Source organism: Galendromus occidentalis, unplaced genomic scaffold (assembly GCF_000255335.2).
Source record: "Galendromus occidentalis unplaced genomic scaffold, Mocc_1.1 scf7180000077524, whole genome shotgun sequence".
Classification (NCBI taxonomy): Eukaryota; Metazoa; Arthropoda; class Arachnida; order Mesostigmata; family Phytoseiidae; genus Galendromus; species Galendromus occidentalis.
In genome coordinates, this window is record NW_003805512.1 from 18,241 (window position 1) to 37,909 (window position 19,669).

Here is a 19,669-nt window from a genome sequence, read left to right on the forward strand (position 1 = left end):
CGAAACTCACACGGAAGACGACAGACGAGGCCTATGAGAACATTCGGAGTATCTTGGAAGGAGAAATCGCGCGCCTCAAGGAAGAGGGCGCGATTTTCATCCTTGTCGCCGATGAGTGGACTTGGAAAGAGAAACGCTTCATCGGTGTAGTCCTCCGCTCGTCCGAGATCATACCGAGCTTGAACTCGAAGTCACTGGAGATTCTCGTCCGCTTCCGAGAATCGGCGACAGCTCGGAACATTCTTGAGGCCATCAGAGAAGCGCTCCGCGCCTTCGGACTCCGTGTCCAAGATATGCGCGGCATGGCGTCCGACGCAGCTTCGACGATGTTGAAGCTCGCAAAACTGATCGGAGAAGAATGCCAGCCGAATGCTTTCTATCACCAGCAATGTTTCGCCCACGGTCTCCATCTAGCCGTCGTAGACACATTCAGGGGCCGAGGACTTCACCGAGAAGACACTGGCGTTGATCGTTCAAGTACATTTTTTTTTGGCTTGAGTAACGAGACTAGCGGCGAGATTATGAACGGAAACGACAGCGGTGGTGACGGTGGAAATGCTCGGAGAGACGATGACCGTGATGGCGAGGAGCATGGAGGGCAGGACGTAAATGCCGCTCTCTTCACCGAGATTTATACAAGTAGGAGTTCCAACGACCTCAGCGAGCTGCAAGGGGAGAGAGAACTTCAAGACATGGACCATCTTCAGCTCGTCCGACAAGTTCGGACCATTTCACAGGAGTTCAAATCTCCGAAGAAAGCGGACGAGTTGAAAAACATATGTCGCCGACTTGATCCTGACTTGAAGATAAATAGGCTCCTTCCCGACATTCACATAAGGTGGGAGATTCCGACGATGATGTCTGCCTAGCTGTCCCAACATTTCGCCTTCTGTGAGGATGGAGAGTAGCTCTGATCGTAAATCCAACAATGAGTCATGAATCACGAGCCGTAGAGTCAAAGTCGATGAAGTCTCTGCATATGCCTGTTCCCTCTCACATAGCTATTCCAACAGGTGGAATAGCACACTCCGCATGCTCGAGCGGTTCGTGAAGCTGAGGGAAGCTGTCGAAACTCACTACGAAGAGCATGGAGCATCGTGGCCGTTCTCGCGGAGAGAGATGGAGGCCATTGAAGAAATGCTTCCTGCTCTTCGAGCTGTTAATGCCGCCACCATGAGGCTCTCTGATGAGAGCGTGACATTGTTCAAAGCGGATATCATCATCGAAGTAGGGTCATCATCACATTCGATTCGTAACTCCTAAACCATAGCCCATTCTTTAAGACCTCGTTTCCTCCAACAGTACATGTTCGTGGAGCTGGCGAACATAACGTCTGAGTCCTTATCGAGCTTCGCCGCAAGGCTTCGAGATAACCTCAAAAGACGGATCGCTCAACGGAGGACGAAGGCATCTAGCTGCGCGATGTTTCTGCACACCGCGCAGTGCGAATCTGCCTTGGGGCGCCGTCTTGTAGGTTCCCACTTGGACCTTCAGCGTTCCGATCCATACTGCGACGTCGATGAAGAAATCGCGAAATTTATCCTGGAGAGCGATCGGTCTCAAGAAGCTTGCGAAGATCCGCCAACAGCTTCCAGTTCAGAAGCCTCTTTCGAGGCTTTTCTGAGGGACACCACAAGGCAGGCAAAAGCTGCTGCAAGGAGAGACTCTCCAATCACTGAACCGATTGAACGGGCCCGTCTCCTGATGCAGCAGAGCATGATAGACGGTGACGATACGCCGCGCCTACCCAAGAAAATGTGCTCCCTTCTTGACACCCTGCCGCCAACGAGTGTGAGCGCTGAGCGGTCATTCAGCAAAGCCCGCTACGACCGCCGTTACAATCAGGGGACGCTGGATGACGAGCGCTTCACGAGGAAACTCTTGGTAGCTCACTTCTACAGCAAAACTGAGCCGTGGTCGGCTTTTATGCGAGCAAATAACCTCAAACTGTGAAACGTTCTCGGTCGATCACATATTCTATGCAATACATGTCCGATTATCCTCGACGTTCGCGCTCTTTCGATGTTCCCGGTCTTGTATATTGTGAATTCGAAATCTGCCTAGTTTAGCTCATAGGTGGAGGAGCCCGGCGCCGCATCGTTCAAAGAGTACACGGATTGAAAAATCCATGGCTCTAGGGCAACCCACCTTCAATATAGCCAATGAGTTTATTGAGGGAGAACTGGGATGGGTTTCCTATGAGAGCAGAGAAGCCAAAAGTAAAATTCTTTCCTTTGCTAGGCTCGAGCGAGTGCCGAGTTACCGATGGCCAAAAGCCATCCTGGAGGCAATGAAGACATGCAACGTCTTCAGTGAGGCGTACAAAAGAATGCAACACCTCAGCAGACTGTATGAGTGCGAGTTCGATAGATCGCAACATGTGGAACCTGAAGAACGTCACTGGAGAGCCTTCCGCAACGATGTAAGCGACTGCATCAGATCATTCACTGACAAGGAATGGAGGGAGAACATGGAAACTAAACCGAGCCTGAAAAGATACAGGCAACACAAGATGAACAGGGGCACAATTGATCATGTATATGACAACACAAGAGGGAGTTTCCTCCTGGCAGGTGCTCGTGCCGGTTTCCTCAACACAAACTCCTTCAGGGCTAGAGGGATGGGAGCGGGAGACGAGGAGTTACGTCCCCTGCAAACCTCGGATCCACCAACCTATAACCAGCTGAGAAGACTCAATCCCGCGCATGGGGTCTCCTGGATACAATGTAAATCTTGTAACACAGGGGATGATTAATAAATCAATCAATCAATCAATCAATCGATGACCCATCATTGTTCATTGGACTTGGAGCATGAGCCGTAAACTCAGCCTTGTCAATGGGAGAATGAGCTCACGTTTTCAGAGCGGTTTACATATTTATGTACGTTTTGCTTTTGGAATCCATATCAATGGGTCGCACGATCGAGATTCAGAAGCACTCAAAAATCATCATCAGCAGCATGAACTCCCTCCGTTCTTTTGGAACGGAGTTCCCCATAGACTCGCATTCGTTCTTTTGGAACGGGATCCTCATGGGATCACATACGTTCTGCGGACCGTACTTCTGAATATACGTCCTCTCCTCTGGAAGTACGAATTTCTTCCGTACTCCCGTTCCCCTTTGAACGGGATCTAATCGAACACCAGCGCGCCGCGCTCGCTTTCTGTATAAGTGCCGTCGTCGAGAGGGTTGGCGGGTCCATTTGAAAACTCGCGGTCAGTCCGAAAAGTGACCCAGCTCTGTGGATCGCGCGCGGGTCTGTCGGAAGCAATGACGAATTCTAGCTCGATGGGTCAGGGAGAAATAGAGCGCTGATCGCAGCTGATCGGATGTCCGATTTTGATTCGCCTACGAGGAAATACCCGTCCCTGATGAGCTGTCGGGACGAGGTCTCCGTAACCTTACGTCATCGAGTCTACGAGTCGGCATTGCTGGACTCGTGGGCGGAAGGGTGTGGAGTCCCCACTCCCGATCTACTGGCGGGGCGATTCATGAGCTGGCAGATCGACTGTCACGTCGATAATCACGCGAAATCAGCGGACTCATGCTGCTCGAGGCGAGTCGGAGCACCACGGAGCCATGAACCCGGGGTCGTATCGGCATTCTGCACAGCCGGTCTCCGATCTCGGACCTTCTAGGGTTCCGAGAGGCTGCAAGGCTACAGTTTTTACCATCGAGCCCCCTCGGAGTCCTGGAAGTATCCCATTCGGTCGGAGCATGATCCTTCGGCGAACCAGATTCCTTGAGCAACTGAATGTCAACCCCGAAGCGAACCGCGAGGGATTTCTCACGCGCGACTCTCGGGCGTGCCGTTGAGGGCCGCAAGAATCGTTGGAAGCTGAACCCGAAAATCCGCTGGTTCGCCTAGACGTTTGCAAGCGGTTATCGGAGTTCAGATAATCATGGGTCTCTTCTTCTCGCAGACGATGGTGATCATTAATAGGCTCTCGAGTTGGGAGAACCCCGGACCTAGGTACTCTGTTCCTTGCTCAGAATGATCCGCCCCGACTTCTGGGCGCCGAATCGCCGCTCCGTCCGGTTATAATCCGCCTGCATAATGCATCATAGGTTCGAAGGCAAAATCTCTCGGATGCTCCCGAGGTCAATACTTTCAGAGGGCTGTCGCGTCTCGGAGATCGACGGGTGGAGGCGAACCCCTCGGAGTTTTTCTCCTGTCTGCAACCCATGGAGCAGAGACACTCAGAGTTCCCGAAGCGTTCCACGCTATTGAGCTGATCCCAAGGAGAGTCCATGTTCTGGTCGTGATCGAAGATTTAGCGCCTATTCCATCCTCAGAGGACTCGTTCCCCCCGTGGATATAAGAGCTTCCTCACGGATCTGATATACGCAGCTTATCTCCGACCCGCACGAGCGAGTGTGCGACGGCTGACGGCCTGCGGTTCCTCGGCGCGAGCGTATCAGGTGTGCCTCGAACTCGCAAGAGGACCCGAGTTCATATTTCTCCGCGTCCCTCCAAAGCCGCTATCGGGGGCTGAATTCCGAATGCGGAGATGGAGATCCGCAGTTGGCTACTGCCGCGACAGCGGGCGCCCAGAAAATGCTAACGATGCGCCACATTTTCTGTCCCAGAACTTGTTCGTGCGAGTGAATGCGTCGTAACTATCGGCAAACGTAAACAAGTTTCACCGAACAGACCAAGAGTCTGCCAACAACTCTGGAAACGGCTCCGCGAATTCAACATCCATTACTAGGCCCGTTCGCCTCAGAGCTCCGAAACGTCAGGTTCAACGCTCCGCGGGAGGAAATTCCATCGACAATTTCCATGGGTCCTGGACTCACCGGTGCTGAATCTTGAGAGCCTTCCGCTGAATCTTGAGAGCCTTCCGCTGACTTTTGAGTGTGGCGTTTTCTTCTAGGGATGAAGCTGAGCTTCTTCGTCCGCTGTTGAAGCTTCCCGAATGTTGAAGTTTCGCGAATGGGGCAGGAGCTAACAGCCTCAGATTCGATTCGAAACCCCTCGTCCACAACGCCGGACTCCAACGTATGCTCGCCTCGCTGATTGGCGACAACTGCCCCATCCCTGTCGTTCAACTCCAGAACCCATCTTGGGTGCCGCGATCATCCTGATTGATGCTGCGGAAGTCGTCCTCGGGATCACGGAGCCTTCTTTCCCTAGATGCCGGCCAATCTGTCTCACTAATCGTCCAAGCTCTCCTAATTATGAGGAAATGTCTAAGGTCCGAACATGAGGCGAGAAACAAATTCCATGCTTATAGCTCCAGCTAAAGTCGTTCCATGGTCAGATGCATCGATTGATTTATCAATCAATCGTCATTGGAGGCCATTCTGAAATCCCTTCCCGGCTGATCGTCGCAACTATTCCGATAAAAGGAAGCAGAGAGATTCGATACATCGGCGTTCGCTCAAACCTTTATAATCACGCATCAAGAGTTTGGGAGGATAAATAAGCATGACATTACAGAATGTTTAGAACTTCAGCTCTAGTAAGTTCCGTGAGCTCTTGTTGACTCAATATGTGGGCTAGGTTCTCTAGTTGTCGCAACTTTTCGAGGACACTCGGCAGGGGGAGATTTAGCAATTCTGCTAAAAGATGCTTCGACTCGCTGTCCATCCGCCGCTTCTGACGCGGATCCGGTAGAGGGTAGTTCACGAGGCGCGCTCGATCGACCAATTTACATGGTGAAGCTTCGAGGCTCTCTTCTGTAAGAGAAAATGCAACGTTAATATGGTGCTCTCGCTTACTACTATCAGCCCTACATCATTGATCACCGCTGATGGCCCATCCTAGAACTGCCTACGATCGCCAGACCACGAGCATCCTCCCTCCCCAAACAGTCTCTCGTGAGACGATCGACCGTTCGGGATAGAACACCGACCGCTGACTTTCGAAATCTGCTCCTGAGACGGGGCCAAGAGACGATGGAAACAAGGTCGGGGAAGACAACGGTCATCGAACATCTCAACAAAAGATCCGAGCTCGGACGTCTGTCTCGTCTCCGGAGAACCGTTACAGCTCTCGCGAATGCTCGAATTCCACCACGTCTATGGAACCATGCTCTTCGCCGCTGAAACTCAGGAGTTGAAGAGCTCTCCCGGACTCCGACTCCTTAGGCAGACTCGAACGATAATACTTTCATCAAGTCGCAAAATACATACCTTCGCACTCTAATCGTAGATCATCTTCTTCCTCCTGTTCTTCTTTCGTTTCGGGTGCCTCTTCCGGTTGTTCGACGTGAACTTCTATCTGCTGCATTTCACGTTCTTCACTCTCATCTTGCGCAAGCTTAGATTCCTCGTTCTCTTCATTTAAATGACTTATTTCGAATTCCCCGTCACCGGTAACGTAGACGATTTGCTGGTCCATTTTCAAAAATGATCATCATAAGGTAGCAAACAACATGGCGACCGCAGACGATTCTCTCAGAGGAAGGAGGAGATGGAGGGAAGGGCAAGGCTATGTCAGCCCGCCTGATTCGAGATCGAGGGAAAGCCGCATTCTGACGGAGAGTCATTGAGATTCCGTAAGTCGAGTTCGGATATCGTGCTACGTGGGAGGGGGAGGGGGGGAAGCTATTCAATGACAGATCATTCGGCGCAGCCGATCCCCCGAAACATGGCTCTGTACCTCGTCGACAATGTATACTTCGGCATTAAATACAAACTATAGGGCTAAAGCGATCCAATCTCGCCAAATCTGGCTCGAGTTGTCGAAGCCGACATTCCGGGGGCGTCATGGAACACCGGGTCAACAAGTTGCCGTGACAGTCCTCTCCAATCCGGGGAAAATTCTTGTAGAGGAGGGTGAACGACTCGCCAGGAGGAGTCTCACCGACGAGATGTTCAATATCTCCTCGACGATCGACTACACCGCTGGCCCAGCTTTCGGGAACCTGCGGAACATACTGTTCGAATATTAAGGCTGGGAATCGGGAGCCGCTGCTGACCTCAGCAGAATCATGGACTGTCTTCATCAGCGACGCAGAGTCGCGAATAGGCAATCGAAGGTGTGAGTAAAGTTGCAGAGAGGTCTTCTTAAATCAATTAGCCACATGCCTCACGCCGACTGGAGCACTAAGTGCGGCCGATACAGTATCCCGGGGTCTCGCAAAACCGTAGTCGAGAACCCCGGCTTCCGTTGATCAGACTTGAGCAGATGACACCTACCGACTAGAGCCATTATGCCTCTGCGGCCTTGCCTGTTCTCGGACGCTGCCCCGGACTCCCTTCTCGGATTTTCCTCTTTTAGATTGAGCTCCTTTGGAGGGGAAGCGCTGAAAAAGTCGGTCGATCATCGGACTTCGACGTCTCACAGCAGAAATCACCATCATCAGCACATGGCAAACATTCGTCTGCAACCACTGCCGACCGCGGTTCACCGTCGGTATACTTCCTCAGGTTGCCTTTCTCTAGGTTCCTTGACGTTCCTGTGGAAGGAGCTTCAGCGTTCCTCGGGAACGGCGTCCTAGCGTTCCGAGGACGTTCCATGTCAGCGAGAAAATGTTCTCGTCGTCGACTCAGAAAAAACATTGGATGTTCTCCAATGAGAGAGACTTGGCGAAACTGAGAGAATCCTCAAACACGAACTACATACAGAAAATGATAGCCAGAGACGGTGAGCTGCCTCAAGAGGATTACCAATCATCACCAAAGACGGAGAATGGTGCTCTGCGTGCTCTGTTTTCGTCCTCGGAGCTCTGCTTCCGTCCTTGGAGCTCTGTTTCCGTGCCGAGTCTCACGTAAACTTCACTTCTTGTAAAGGTAAACCGCCGACCGAGGATGTGTACGACACATTCCTGTTACCACTCGAAGAGAAGATGCTGTATCGGCACTATGAGTTCCTGCTCCGGGAGTTTTGTAAGAAGTTCACTCCGGCTGTTCCCAAGTAAGGCTCCTCACCATCGACTCTGTCATTTGCCTCTGACGCTTTCGGAGTTCAAGGAGACGGGAGACGGGGGGAAATCGTCTCCTTTAGAATCAGGCTTTCTCCTCAGCTCGACCTCTCTTTCACAGAGCCGTTATCGGGACGTCTCTGGCATATTTTAAACGATATTATCTGAGGAACTCTGTTATGGATCTACACCCGAAACAAATGATCATCACCTGCATGTATCTAGCTTGTAAAGTGGAGGAGTTCAACATATCTATCACGCAGTTTGTAAATAACGTGAAAGGTACGACAAGCATTCCTTCGACTCGACTCTATTGAGTATTCTTTACGTGCCTTTTCTGTTTTGCCTTCGAAGAGTTACACAATGTTAAGGTTCTCAAAAACTTCCGGCAGGCGACAGGGAAAAAGCTCAGGACATCATTCTGACGAACGAGCTCCTGCTCATTCAGCATCTGCAGTACCACCTGACTGTTCACAACCCGTATCGAGCCGTGGAAGGTCTCCTGATCGATACGAAGACGCGGATGTCTCACATCATCCAGGTAAAAAGCCATTATCTTCTCTTCTCCGGAAAAAAGCTCACAGATTCGATTGAGAAGTCACGGGTCGATTTTCGTTCTCATTGATAACCCACGGCACTCACCCGTTCTAGGACGCTGATAACTTACGACCTCTGATCGATGATTTTCTGGACCGGATGCTCCTCACCGATGCCAGTCTGCTCTTTGCGCCAAGCCAGTTGGCGATGGCGGCTATTGTTTACGCAGTAAATAAAGCTCACTTCGATAGCAACGAATATCTGAATGTAAGTTCGTGATCCTCCGTGTGACTTGTGTCTTGAGAGTGATGAATCTCAGGGGATCGAAATGAACTCAAAGCTCGTCCTGTTCCAGATATTATTCCAAGACGCTCCTCCTGACAAGCTGACCCACGCTCGCAGGATATGTAAGGAAATGCATCAGATGATCAAAGCGATCGAAATGCCGGCCAAGGAACAAGTCAAGCGTGAGTTGGCTCCAGCTGAGCATTGAGTCCATTGAAACCGTCGCTCAATTTCGCCGCGATGATTCTTTAAATATGCGCATTACAGAGATCGAGAAAAAACTGGAGAAATGCCGAAATCAGGATAACAATCCGGATTCAGCAGCTTATAAACGAAAAATGGAGATAGACGACGACAACAGCCGTCTCGCGAAGCAGGGTCGGTATGAGGATTCGATGGAATAAAGCATCATGCGAATTTTCAACCTTTTATTCCGTTGTCCTTGATCTACGAATCATGTATCGAGGCTCCCTTCAGCCATCAATCCGTGGCAGTGTCCTCTGGAGCACCTCTTCGGAACCCTCGCTCGGAACAATCCGGTGATGGGATGTCACGGGGGGTTCGGTTTTTGTCATTTGGAGCGGTTTCCTCTATGCGAAAATCAGGATCCATGAGAGCGAGTGTAAAACTGCATTCTGATCGAAGTTGATGATCCCGCTTACTGAACCGCTCCCCGCGCTATCAGCCCTATGGAAAGTCGGTCTACACTGGCCGCCGATTCCTGACCTTGCACATGTGTGGGTCTCTGACCTCTGTGTCTAGTGTTTACAGTCGGTCTTTCGAATGCAAATAGTAGACGGGGGAACCATCGTCTCCGCCGAAACATTCCGTGCGCCGGATCAAGGTGAGAGCCTGGGCTGGTTTTCAGAAAAGCCCCCGAAACCGAGCGTGGATATCAGCTCTAGCCTCGCGTCGTGTTATTTCTCTCGCTAAGAGATGCTGTTTCGGGAAGCAAAAAATCGCTCCCTTGTTTGTCAAAGGTGACCCGGGTGCCAGAGGCGTTCGATTCGAAAACTGGGGGGAACACGAAGGATACAGGAATACATTTTCCTATCCTGCTCGAAGCTGATATTCTCCGTATTTATATTTTTTCTTTTTCTAAAGAGAGCCTAACCACTGACCAGGAGATATTCCTACAATAGATGTCTTCAGGAGGGAGCGAAACGCCGAAAGCTGAGAAACCGTGCAAGCCATGTTGTGTCGGTAAAAAAATGTATAAGCCCCAGAATTTGCCGATCTATGGATGTCCGGAGTGCCCTTCCAAATTTGAAGTAATTGAATCGCCCCCGAGTCCTATCGAAGCCTACGTGAAGACTCTACGAGTCGCCGTTTCGCCGGGTCTCCTAGCAGCCAAAGTGAGTTCACGGATCGCACGAGACAAATGTATCGAATTCTCGTGGATCAGGAACTTTCCGCTTGAACCGGTGAATTTCCATCGTTTAGCAAGTGGCTGATCGAGGAGTGCAGATCATGGACACGGCCGTCGCGCACACGCAATCATCGTGGGGCTACGTAACCAGTGAAGGCAACTCGACGGTGAAAGGTACGCTCCATTATATGTGCGGGCATGGTATTCCACACTTGCAGAAAGTTGGTCGAAAGCGGTGATGACAATGGAAATTCCTCTTCGCGACAGGTATGGCGATCCTCGGCGGAGGTTTAGCTGGAATGATCCTGGCGAGGAGAGGCGTCTTCAGAAGAAGTCTTTTCGGCGCTACCGGCGCTGGAGTCGTGGCCGCGAATCTCTATCCCGAAGACTACCACCGGTACAGGGACGAAACGAGTAAAGTCGTTTGCGGAACCGTGAAGGACACAACCGGTGAGTGAGCGGAACACCCTGCATGACGCACTTTTCGCGTAGCGGCCTTTTCTCCGATGATTGAAGAATGACTAGTCTCGCATGTCATTCATTCTTCTCCGATCGACCACAGGTTACGACTTGGAGGCTGAGCTCAAGAAAATCGAGCTTTCGAAACTGAGTGAATATGTCCCCAAGGGTTTGACCGCCTACTTCAGTGGATCTAGAGATAAGGTGAGAGGAGGTTTCCGAGAATGAGGTTGGGAGTCAGCTCGTTGCTAATCGCCATCTAACGCATCTCGCGTTTTTCTTGCAGACAGAGGAACCCAAGAAGGCATAGTTCAAGTTATTGAATTAGCTCACAGACTTATATTACGAGAGAAGAGCGATGGAAATAAAGCTATGCTGGGCTTAGTGACACAGCGCTCCCTCTTCTTCCTTCGTATTCCATTACGGAGCGAGGGATCTTCTTCTAAAGAGTTCGGTTGCGTGCAGATCCCCGTGTACGATCCGGAGGTACTTATAACGAGCCACCCTTTCAAGGGAAGTCAGATCCTTACAGAAGGTGGGACATTTTATTTTCAATGCATTTTACAGTTCCGAATTCGCCTCCCACGTTTGGGGAAATTCCATCGTCGGACGCGAGCGAGCGGCGGGCCATCTGTATCGTTCTTCATCGCAACCGGCGGCGGCGTCCTCATGCATTTACAGTCGTATTCGCCTTGATTAGAGAAGAATGATCGAGCGATGCACACACGTTCGCATTTTTCGAAGCAAGAACATAAAGAGCTCGGATGAGCTCGTCTCATCGCACAGGACTTACCAGCATCGACGTGACAGAAGTTATACTGGCAATAACGACATGTCTCCTTGCACTTCCGGCGACATCCCTCTAACTCGCAGGCGTTACACGAGCGATCTGTAGAGTCAGCATTAATTTCGATAGGCGCGCCCGCATAATATTTCTCAGAAAAATATTCTCGCCGAGGAAAGATACAATGAGGATGGATGGAAACGGAGAAGCGAGAAACTTGTCCGGAATGCAGTTCTGAACTCACTCTTCGGGTCTTCTGTTGTGACCACATCCAGCTCGGGCTCAAGATCCGTTGTATTGCTAGTGATTTCCTGGCCATGCGCTATAGCGATTAAGGACAGCGATAGCACCGTGGCGAGCTTCATCGGTCCTATCGACCAAGGTTCGCTCGTGAGTCTGCCACAAAAACGAATGAAGGGCTTCAGCGAACCCTTCGAACAGAGTATGGAGCAGAGGGCGTGAATTAAGCGGTGTACTACGTAAGAAAAGAGAGAACTCATTGAATTGCCCTTGATATAACAGAGTGGAGAGACCCCTCGAGATTAGGAAGAAAGATCGCCTAGCAGAAGAGAAACGGAATTAATTTATTATGTGACGGTGTCCTCGACATTAGATCTCGTCATTCTGATGGAGGTTGCCCTTGACCGCGCTTGACTCCGATTCACGGTCGGAAATAGCTTCTCCCCACCAATCGAGAATCTCCTGGAGGTTTCATTGCTCCTACGACGTATGACGTCATAGCTCGAGATGCTCCATGAATCGAAGAACGCGAGCGCTAGATCGCCTTCTCGTCACACCGACGAGCTCGGCGGCCCTTAGCCTGGATCACCCTCGCCGACCTCGTTTGGAATCTCAATCGGTTGCAAAAACATTCGCGTTCTTCTCCGTCGACGACGCATCGTGGAACGCCGCGAACACATCGTCTCCTACAGAGTTCTATGTCGCAAGCGGAGCATTCTGAAAATTCGAAATTAGCGTCAGAGCTCCCCTCTTTCGATAATTGTCCTCGATGCTAACGGTAGCTCCGAAGAGGCTTTTTCTCCCCTCGACTAGAAAACTCGATCGATACTCCTCTGCTGGGGCATTGAGCCGCGCGATCCACTGCTCGAAATTCATTCTGGGGAAACAGGATCGGACTCAAAGCTCGGGTCGTCACTCCGGTTAAACACACTCACTGTCTAATAGGATGGGTTGGAAGCGGTCGTGAACATGGGAACGACTCCTCACGCTGAAAGCTTGGCTGTTCGGTGTACCATTCTGGAGATCGATCGGAGCACTATCATTCGGTTTCCGGGCGACAACGTCGATAGCCATGGAAGAGCTCAAGACCAGAATCAGATGAACATGCAGTTCTCTCATTATGTCGGTCTTCGAGGTATCTGCTCTGAGCTATCGCGAAGAACAACAACACTGGTAGCGCACCAACGACATGGATTGAGCTAATGCGGTCAACAAGCGATTCGAACAATGACCCACCAAGAAAACAAACAGCGGCACTCGCCTCGAGCTTATGAGGATCCCTGAATCATCGACATAGATAGGGGAGAAAAAATCCGAATTCCGTTGTGGATATGCATCATTGGTGCCGGTGATAGGGATTGAAAAGAATGTGTCCAGGTCCTGGATCTCGTTCGTGCTTTTAGATGATAATCATTCCCGCTTCCGGAGACTCCAGGGATCGTTTCCTGGAGCCTCCCCATAGGCAACCTTATCTTACACGTACAAATACCCGCCATTCGTCTCTCCCCGAATCCGGTGATCCGAAGAGAAAAACCTTGGAGTACTATGATTGAGAGAGAAAAGGAACTGACATCAAGCAAACGGGGTTATTAATTTTATTTCACACGGAAGGGAAATTTTCTCGTTTCGATATCGATCGTTCGACTTCCATGAGAATACGCTCTTCTTTTAGCTCCATTCCATTTGCAAGCGCTGTACACTTATACGGCTCTACGACGTCCACGTCGCGGAGCCTATTTCACAACCTATGTACATGTAGGAAAGCTTTTTCTTGTATTGCCGACAGTTACGAGATGTTTCTCTCTCCGCTCTGAGTAGTGCTTCATCCCCAGCTGATCGATATTTGAGGGTAGAGAGGGAAAAATTCCGTCGAGTCGTCTCACGATTGTCGACTAGAAAGCACACGAGTTCCGACGGGGGCGCCTGTATACAATCCAGGCCAGCCGATACCGAACACTTGAGCCCGACGGCCTCCTCAGACTGCGGCGTGAAGCCGCGACTGCCTCGCCGGCGAATATTCGTGGGCTGTCTGAATCGCTCAAGTAATATGAGACGTCCCGGTATCGAAGTTCTCGGGACATTCTCGGCCTGTACCATCATCTCTGTTCGGAGGCTGGGCTCGGACTCTCCTAGGAATCCCTTATTCGTTTCAGGCGCATTCTGCAAGCAGTTTCGCTAAGGGTCTCGAGAGCCCTGAGCTTGTGATCGTTCCGTGGGATGATGGGAAAACGATTTACCCTCTGAAGTCGAGGTTGATCGGACCATCTGCCACGTAATTCGGGGAAACTCACTCTCTAGCTCGAGTTTCAACCGTAAGAGGGGAGCTCTTGGTCTATACTCGCTTCTCCTCCTTCACTTCGTGATTCCATGCTTAGCAGAGTCATCCGAATCATTCCAGGGCGGGACATTGAGAGGGAGGAGTCCCGGCTTCTCGTGCTCAAACGAGGAATTCGGAAATGATCTCGAGTGAAAATTTTCGGAATTTTCGGCCCTGGACGGGCCCAGGAAACATCGTTGCCACGGTTCGCTCAAACGGCGAGCGTTGTTATTGCCTCTCTCGGGGGTTGGGGAAGCGCTTGTCAACCAAGACTCGCTTTGCTCGCTCCAAGCTGCTCCGGCGTCTTACGACGATACCAAAAATTCAAAGCTAGAGTACAACAAAACATTCAATTCGACTAGATAGGTCCTTCTTTGTAGCGATTGCTCAGACTATGCGTGGGCTCACAATCGACTGAACGTCGTCCCATCAAGCTCATAGAACAGCACGTAAGCCTCGGATGAAACCACTCTGCTCTCGCCGACCTCACTGACCCTGCAATTCAGGAGAAAGAAAAAATTATTCGCGCCAAAGATCAGCATTCGACTTTCATGAGAGAGATCAGCACTGGAAACAATGGAGTTAGTGAAGGAGATTTTGTTTTCGTACCTTGCGTCATTGCAGCTATACCATTGCCTATTGATGGGGTTTAAGCAAGTCGCCGTGTAGTGACCGGAATGAGTGCTTCCCGAATGGTTCGAAACTCCGATTAGGTTGTATTTACAGAAATGCGAGTCCCCACCTGCAACATGAATCCGGTGAAATTACAAATCACGCACACGATAAGCGGAATCATGTCGGCGCAGACCTACACTGGTCACTTCCGGGAATTCGCCCGCCCGTCCGTCCGCTCGCCTAGTGGCCGCCGGATCTTTTGCTGTCAGGTGATGTTGAGCAAGAAGGAATGCTCCTTACCGTTTGACATGAACGCCGAAATATCGAGATTTCTTAACGGGAATTGAACATTGGTTTCTAGCTTCGATCGATAGCGTTCCGAGTTCCCGAATCGCTTCAGGTGTAGTACGAGAATTTTGGGGCATTTCCAAATGCTCAAATTTTTCGTCATCCTCTGTCGTTTTTTGCATTGATCACAGGTCTGAGGAAAAACAATGATTCAGTATTGCTCGTTTCTTCGAGGGAGAAGTATCGAGGGGCTGATTCATTCGGGTCGGAGAAGCAGCGGAAACTCACGGGTTTCTCGTCGCCGTCTAAAACTTCTTCTTTGGTGAAATACTCCAAACATTGCTGGAGCGTCGACGCTGTGCATCGAGAGTCTGAGATTGGCAACGACAAATCCCAGAACGGATCGAAAGTTACGCTTTTGTGACCACATTCCGAACATTTCAGCGTGGATTTCAGCTGACCGACGAACAAATCGACGATCCGGGAGTCGTCGACTCGAAGGTACCGTCGCCATGACTCTGCGGCTTTCTGGTGATCACTGCAACAGAGGAACGAAAGTGGATTTCATTCTCGAACTCAATAATCGACGGTCTGAGAAAATGATCTGGCCGTTGTTCAGCAATTTGTGTGGCTTTCATGATTCTTGTTCATGTGGAGGGAAACGCGACTGTTTACGAATTGCGCCTGCCTCGCTCACCTTAGTGATCCATCGATTTCTGGCAAGCAAGTGCCCCTCGGTTGGATCCGCACCCTGTTCACGTCTTCGTGGAGACCTTGGAGGAGGTACCGGAGGAACTCTTGGGCATCTTGTTGAGAATAGCCCATGAAACGAGGTGCGTATTTTTGAATTTGAGATCGGAACTCCGTCGGGGATATGGCGCTCCCATCTTTGGAAGTCCACATTGATGTGACTAAACTCGCGAACGCTGCAGGAGAGATCAGAACGTGAGGAAATAAAATCTCCTTTGATGCTCGAGCTGCAGAGGCTCCCGACCTTGGAAGCAAAATAATTTCACAGCCTCTGGATCAGAATCCACCGATTCTACTCACCCTGCGCGAGATCACCCTTCATGAGTGAGCTCGTGTTGACGTCAGCCCGGAATGCACGACCTCTGAAGTAGTCTGCGAGCTGAGTGTGGACGAGACATTGGATGATTGAATTCATGAAACACGAATTTCCCAGATTGCGCAAACCAACCACCGCCACGGTGGAATTCCCGTTATGGTCGGCGGCGGATCCCAAGCTTCGCGCAGAGCTTCGCGAGCTTACGCTAATTCCCGATGAACTATCCTGGAAATCAAGTCACACAACAAATCAGTGAAATTCAGATGGGTGAAACCAGAAGAACAACAAGGCACGGGTCCGACGAGTAGGCAAAACTCAACTCGGTGGACTCCTTGAGGCTTTCGCATGTTCCGGAGAACCTTCAACCGATATCAATCGCTTCAAATTTTGACGGGGTTCTCCATGAAGAATTTTGTTTTGTGTCATCAACAGTAGTGACGGGAGTTCGTTTTCGAATGAGAATATCTTGATGTCGAGAATATTGTTGTATTCTTTCCGAGAGACCCCGAATTTTCCCGCATTACGGCTCGATTACAGGGTCTCTGTAGCGTTTCAATCAGCCATGTGTAGGCTGAGCTCCCTTTCATCGCGAATCCCCTCCTCATTTCGAGGGTGGACCTCTTACCCCCATACCCCCATGAGTTGAGCTAGCTCAACCCCTCAGGTACGAGAGTCCCGAGTCGATAACAACGAAGATCCGGCTGCTCGAATTTCGCCATGACTACTCGATGCCTTCTGAACTCTTGATTCGATCTCAGGCATATTCATATGACCATCCCGCTACAATGAAAAATCCGAAATTCGATTTTGTTATTTTCTCTCCATTGTGATCTTCATAGATTTTGTTGTCGCAGTGAGGGTTCCAGTCAATGGAATTGCGTGAAGATCGCGTGTTCGAGGGCAGCATGCGACATTCAGAATCTGTCATGGCAAAACAAACACCGAACAGCACAATCTACAATCGCTGACTTGTGCTTGTCGCTCTGCCATGTAACCGCTACGGCTTACGTTGCTATTGGCGGCGGCGGTGGTGGCAGCGGCAACAGAGTTTTATTCCGCTCCGGCTTCAACAGCGCCGCCGTAGAAAAGGACCTTGGCCAGAAATGACATAACGAACGAAGAGCCCGAAAAGCCCGAAGGAACTTATTAAGCAATCACGGCAGCTACGGCGGCCACTCGCTGATGTAACAAAACAACTACCGCCGGAAAAATAAGCCGACCACCGGCAACCACATTGTAGACGATAAACCGTGCGATAGAACGGTCGACAAACTCCACCACAGATGAATGGATAGATTGATAGGTGGACGGATGCCGTCATAGATTCACGGGTAGATTGTAGCTCAGAGAATCCCGGATGTGTATGAAGCTATTGTCGGTCGCCGAGAGAGTAGGAAATAGGAAGCGTAGGTGAGCTGGTAGGCGTTGGAAAAATAATCGTCCTCGATTACGCCACGCGGAACTAACTGCGCATATGCTCTGAGCAAGGCAGAGATAAGAGCGAGTGTAAGAAGTAAATACTCACTCCTGAAGCTGTTGACACCCGACGGATCCGATGTCTTGTCAATGGTTTGACCGCTACCTCAATGGAGTCGACAGACGAATTGGACGACCCCAGGGTGCGGTAATGATATGAGGACGAAGGAGTTATCGACCTTGACCCCAGTCCCGAATCCGACCCTGTCGGAGAAGGAGCAAGAGCTTCGCCACTGATTTGCGAACAGCCGGATAAACTCCTCTCGTGACCTTTCTTGACGTTGCCGTTTATATCCAAGCCTGACGCGCTAGACGTGAGTGTACTCAAGTCAGTTATTGAGAGACGTCTGATGCCGCGCGAAAGCGAATCTGCCCTCGATAAGGCTAGCCTCGATTCGCTGAGGTCTCTGTAGCTTGTGAGTTTCACGGGCTCGCTGCGTTCCAGCGCGTCTTCGCGACCCAGGAACATTCTGCTGCGACGCGATGGTAAATCTATTGAAGTTGAAGAACTGAAGTACGTCGACGGAGCCAATGTCGAAGATCGAGGCGGCTTCGAACGGAGCGTAGCTAAACTCGTAGAGCTGCTTAAGGTGGTGTAGTGACGACTCGAAGGTAGAGACCAGCTTGATCCCGGAGTAGACAGAAGGGACATCACTCGAAGCGTTCTGGAAAGGAAAAGGCATTGACGGTCAACAGTTGTTACATTGGGAAGTAGACGAGCTTCTAACGGTGATCATCGAGAAGCGTTTTCACAATGCGAAATTCGAATGTTTCGATGAATTTTCTTCCCTCGAAGGGAGGATGAGCAAAAGGACGAACTTGTGCCGTAGACATCGCAACTCCCGAGCTGTGAATCGGAGCTGGGACTGCCCCGGCGGTCATCCGACGCCTGCGTGATGTATCGTGAGAGCGACTCTGGGCCCGATCTCGCGAAAATCGCGAAGGAAGTGCCGCGAGGAATCCAGTCAGGAATGACATGAACAAGGCTTCGCGTTCCCCTTTCCGGAGATAGGCGGGAAAGTCTGGATCGTATTTTCATCGATCGTAGGAGTTTTCAGAGGCTCCTAGAGTCGGACGGTCATTCTATCCGAATCAGCGAACAACCGAAGAGTGAGTATGGGAGCGCCACTAGTTTGACGATTTTCGATTGCAAAACCACTTCACCAACCGCGGTGCCGCCAGTGGAGATAGCGCTACCTTGGTGTCCGCCGACAGACTGCTCTGCTCATTTGAATAGGAGTTTCCCCCCACTCACGCCCATGCCAAATGAACGGAAACATCGGAGGCAAATAAACAGATGGGTGGAAGATATCGTTAAAAGATGCTCGTTCGCTTGCTGCCAAGCTTGCGTGATCGGTGACCTTGACATCGGTTTCGTGATTCACAGAACGTCGACCGCGAACCCTTAGCTAGAAGAAATCTCTTCTGACTGCGGATCTGATCTCCTGGCAAATGAGATTAATTTTCATCATCGTTATCAGAACCGACCAGAGCTTTCTCAAATCGCCCCTATATTTTATAAATCCATTCCGCGCGGACGGCTGTCTCGTGACCGATTCGTTGTGAGAGACCCAGACACACTATCGCTTTCAAAAACTTTCGACCTTTTTCTAAGCTCTGTTCTCTCAATTTCCGATTTCGTTTCCGAGACACGTTGGTCAGCCGTTCGCCGAATGGTGTTTTGGTGCCGCTTGTGCTGATGGTAGCGGTAGTAAAGAGCTTTCATTTTTACTTTCTCGGCCGCCCATGGGTTGCTCAGCTGGTTAGTCGGTCGCTCGTTTCGTTTCCCGCTAAATGCTCGGGACCACGAAGGTTTTTGGGATTCTTGCCCACTTTTGACGATCCTTCCAAGCACTGTCTCACGGGATCGGATCCGCCGGAAGAGCCGGATCCAATATATGATCTCCTCTCACAGGGGTCGAGTCACATGACAGAGTGATGAATACATCCAATCGAATGCCGTGGAGGATCACTTTGTGGAACCGATAACCTTCCCGGTCAGCAACAATGGTTTTCACGGCGATCAAGTTCGACGGGAAAACTCCGGCCGGCGGAACTCGCTCAGCGTCGCTTATCGTCGATGTCATCATCATGATCGCCATCATCGAATCGGCATCATCGTGACTCCGATGCGACTACCAACGAAGTCGCCGCCGCTACTAAGGTTGCTGTAACAATGAGGCGCAGGGGCCTGATGGTGGTCATCACCGGACCAACGAAATCCTTGTGACGCTATTCACTACGATTCCTGAACGAATGGTGACAACCAGATATCGATTGATAAATAATCGGACCTCTCCGTTCCACCGAGTCCTCAGTGAGCAGTGGAAAGCAGCACCACCAATGCTTCTCGCAGAGCC

The 19,669-nt window shown here is 50.7% G+C and overlaps 5 protein-coding genes across 5 annotated transcripts; 2 read left to right on the forward strand and 3 right to left on the reverse strand.

Moving 5' to 3' along the window:
- Positions 1–5,409: 5,409 nt before the first annotated feature.
- Positions 5,410–6,367, reverse strand: LOC100904004 (uncharacterized). The gene is made up of 2 exons (XM_003747503.1): positions 6,141–6,367; positions 5,410–5,684 (listed from the first exon to the last, which is right to left on the reverse strand). Exons 1-2 carry the CDS (start codon positions 6,346–6,348, stop codon positions 5,440–5,442), a joined length of 453 nt encoding a protein of 150 aa, XP_003747551.1. The 5' UTR covers positions 6,349–6,367; the 3' UTR covers positions 5,410–5,439.
- A 975-nt stretch (positions 6,368–7,342) lies between these two features.
- Positions 7,343–9,126, forward strand: CycH (cyclin H). The gene is made up of 7 exons (XM_003747504.2): positions 7,343–7,596; positions 7,743–7,866; positions 7,995–8,155; positions 8,266–8,414; positions 8,525–8,677; positions 8,766–8,877; positions 8,963–9,126. The coding sequence occupies exons 1-7, from the start codon at positions 7,482–7,484 to the stop codon at positions 9,097–9,099; spliced, it is 951 nt and encodes a 316-aa protein (XP_003747552.1). The 5' UTR covers positions 7,343–7,481; the 3' UTR covers positions 9,100–9,126.
- Positions 9,127–9,484: 358 nt separating this feature from the next.
- Mic26-27 (MICOS complex subunit 26/27) lies at positions 9,485–10,926 on the forward strand. The gene is made up of 6 exons (XM_003747505.1): positions 9,485–9,539; positions 9,838–10,050; positions 10,139–10,238; positions 10,332–10,514; positions 10,627–10,727; positions 10,810–10,926. Exons 2-6 carry the CDS (start codon positions 9,838–9,840, stop codon positions 10,831–10,833), a joined length of 621 nt encoding a protein of 206 aa, XP_003747553.1. The 5' UTR covers positions 9,485–9,539; the 3' UTR covers positions 10,834–10,926.
- Positions 10,927–11,074: 148 nt separating this feature from the next.
- Positions 11,075–11,782, reverse strand: LOC100902855 (uncharacterized). Its single transcript, XM_029112652.1, has 3 exons — positions 11,552–11,782; positions 11,317–11,412; positions 11,075–11,214 (listed from the first exon to the last, which is right to left on the reverse strand). The coding sequence occupies exons 1-3, from the start codon at positions 11,670–11,672 to the stop codon at positions 11,075–11,077; spliced, it is 357 nt and encodes a 118-aa protein (XP_028968485.1). The 5' UTR covers positions 11,673–11,782.
- A 1,345-nt stretch (positions 11,783–13,127) lies between these two features.
- Usp2 (Ubiquitin specific protease 2) lies at positions 13,128–17,961 on the reverse strand. The gene is made up of 7 exons (XM_003747506.2): positions 17,359–17,961; positions 15,818–16,058; positions 15,465–15,693; positions 15,056–15,305; positions 14,780–14,960; positions 14,474–14,606; positions 13,128–14,359 (listed from the first exon to the last, which is right to left on the reverse strand). Exons 1-7 carry the CDS (start codon positions 17,959–17,961, stop codon positions 14,269–14,271), a joined length of 1,728 nt encoding a protein of 575 aa, XP_003747554.2. The 3' UTR covers positions 13,128–14,268.
- Positions 17,962–19,669: the final 1,708 nt, after the last annotated feature.

What these genes read in the sequence shown, in the direction of transcription:
- Usp2 (XM_003747506.2), bottom strand. Translation starts at nt 17,961, where the DNA reads ATGTCCCTTCTGTCTACTCCGGGATCAAGCTGGTCTCTACCTTCGAGT. An exon ending in TAGACGGCGACGAGAAACCC is followed by an intron (nt 14,961 to 15,055) that starts GTGAGTTTCCGC and finishes GTTTTTCCTCAG; the next exon opens with ACCTGTGATCAATGCAAAAA. An exon ending in TTCGGCGTTCATGTCAAACG is followed by an intron (nt 14,607 to 14,779) that starts GTAAGGAGCATT and finishes TTCATGTTGCAG; the next exon opens with GTGGGGACTCGCATTTCTGT.
- LOC100902855 (XM_029112652.1), bottom strand. Translation starts at nt 11,672, where the DNA reads ATGAAGCTCGCCACGGTGCTATCGCTGTCCTTAATCGCTATAGCGCAT. An exon ending in CACAACAGAAGACCCGAAGA is followed by an intron (nt 11,413 to 11,551) that starts GTGAGTTCAGAA and finishes CTGACTCTACAG; the next exon opens with ATCGCTCGTGTAACGCCTGC. An exon ending in CTTCTGTCACGTCGATGCTG is followed by an intron (nt 11,215 to 11,316) that starts GTAAGTCCTGTG and finishes TCTCTAATCAAG; the next exon opens with GCGAATACGACTGTAAATGC.
- CycH (XM_003747504.2), top strand. Translation starts at nt 7,482, where the DNA reads ATGTTCTCGTCGTCGACTCAGAAAAAACATTGGATGTTCTCCAATGAG. An exon ending in GTTTGTAAATAACGTGAAAG is followed by an intron (nt 8,156 to 8,265) that starts GTACGACAAGCA and finishes AACTTCCGGCAG; the next exon opens with GCGACAGGGAAAAAGCTCAG. An exon ending in GGATGTCTCACATCATCCAG is followed by an intron (nt 8,415 to 8,524) that starts GTAAAAAGCCAT and finishes CACCCGTTCTAG; the next exon opens with GACGCTGATAACTTACGACC.
- Mic26-27 (XM_003747505.1), top strand. Translation starts at nt 9,838, where the DNA reads ATGTCTTCAGGAGGGAGCGAAACGCCGAAAGCTGAGAAACCGTGCAAG. An exon ending in CGGGTCTCCTAGCAGCCAAA is followed by an intron (nt 10,051 to 10,138) that starts GTGAGTTCACGG and finishes TCCATCGTTTAG; the next exon opens with CAAGTGGCTGATCGAGGAGT. An exon ending in TCAGTGGATCTAGAGATAAG is followed by an intron (nt 10,728 to 10,809) that starts GTGAGAGGAGGT and finishes TTTTTCTTGCAG; the next exon opens with ACAGAGGAACCCAAGAAGGC.
- LOC100904004 (XM_003747503.1), bottom strand. Translation starts at nt 6,348, where the DNA reads ATGGACCAGCAAATCGTCTACGTTACCGGTGACGGGGAATTCGAAATA. An exon ending in TCTACGATTAGAGTGCGAAG is followed by an intron (nt 5,685 to 6,140) that starts GTATGTATTTTG and finishes TTTCTCTTACAG; the next exon opens with AAGAGAGCCTCGAAGCTTCA.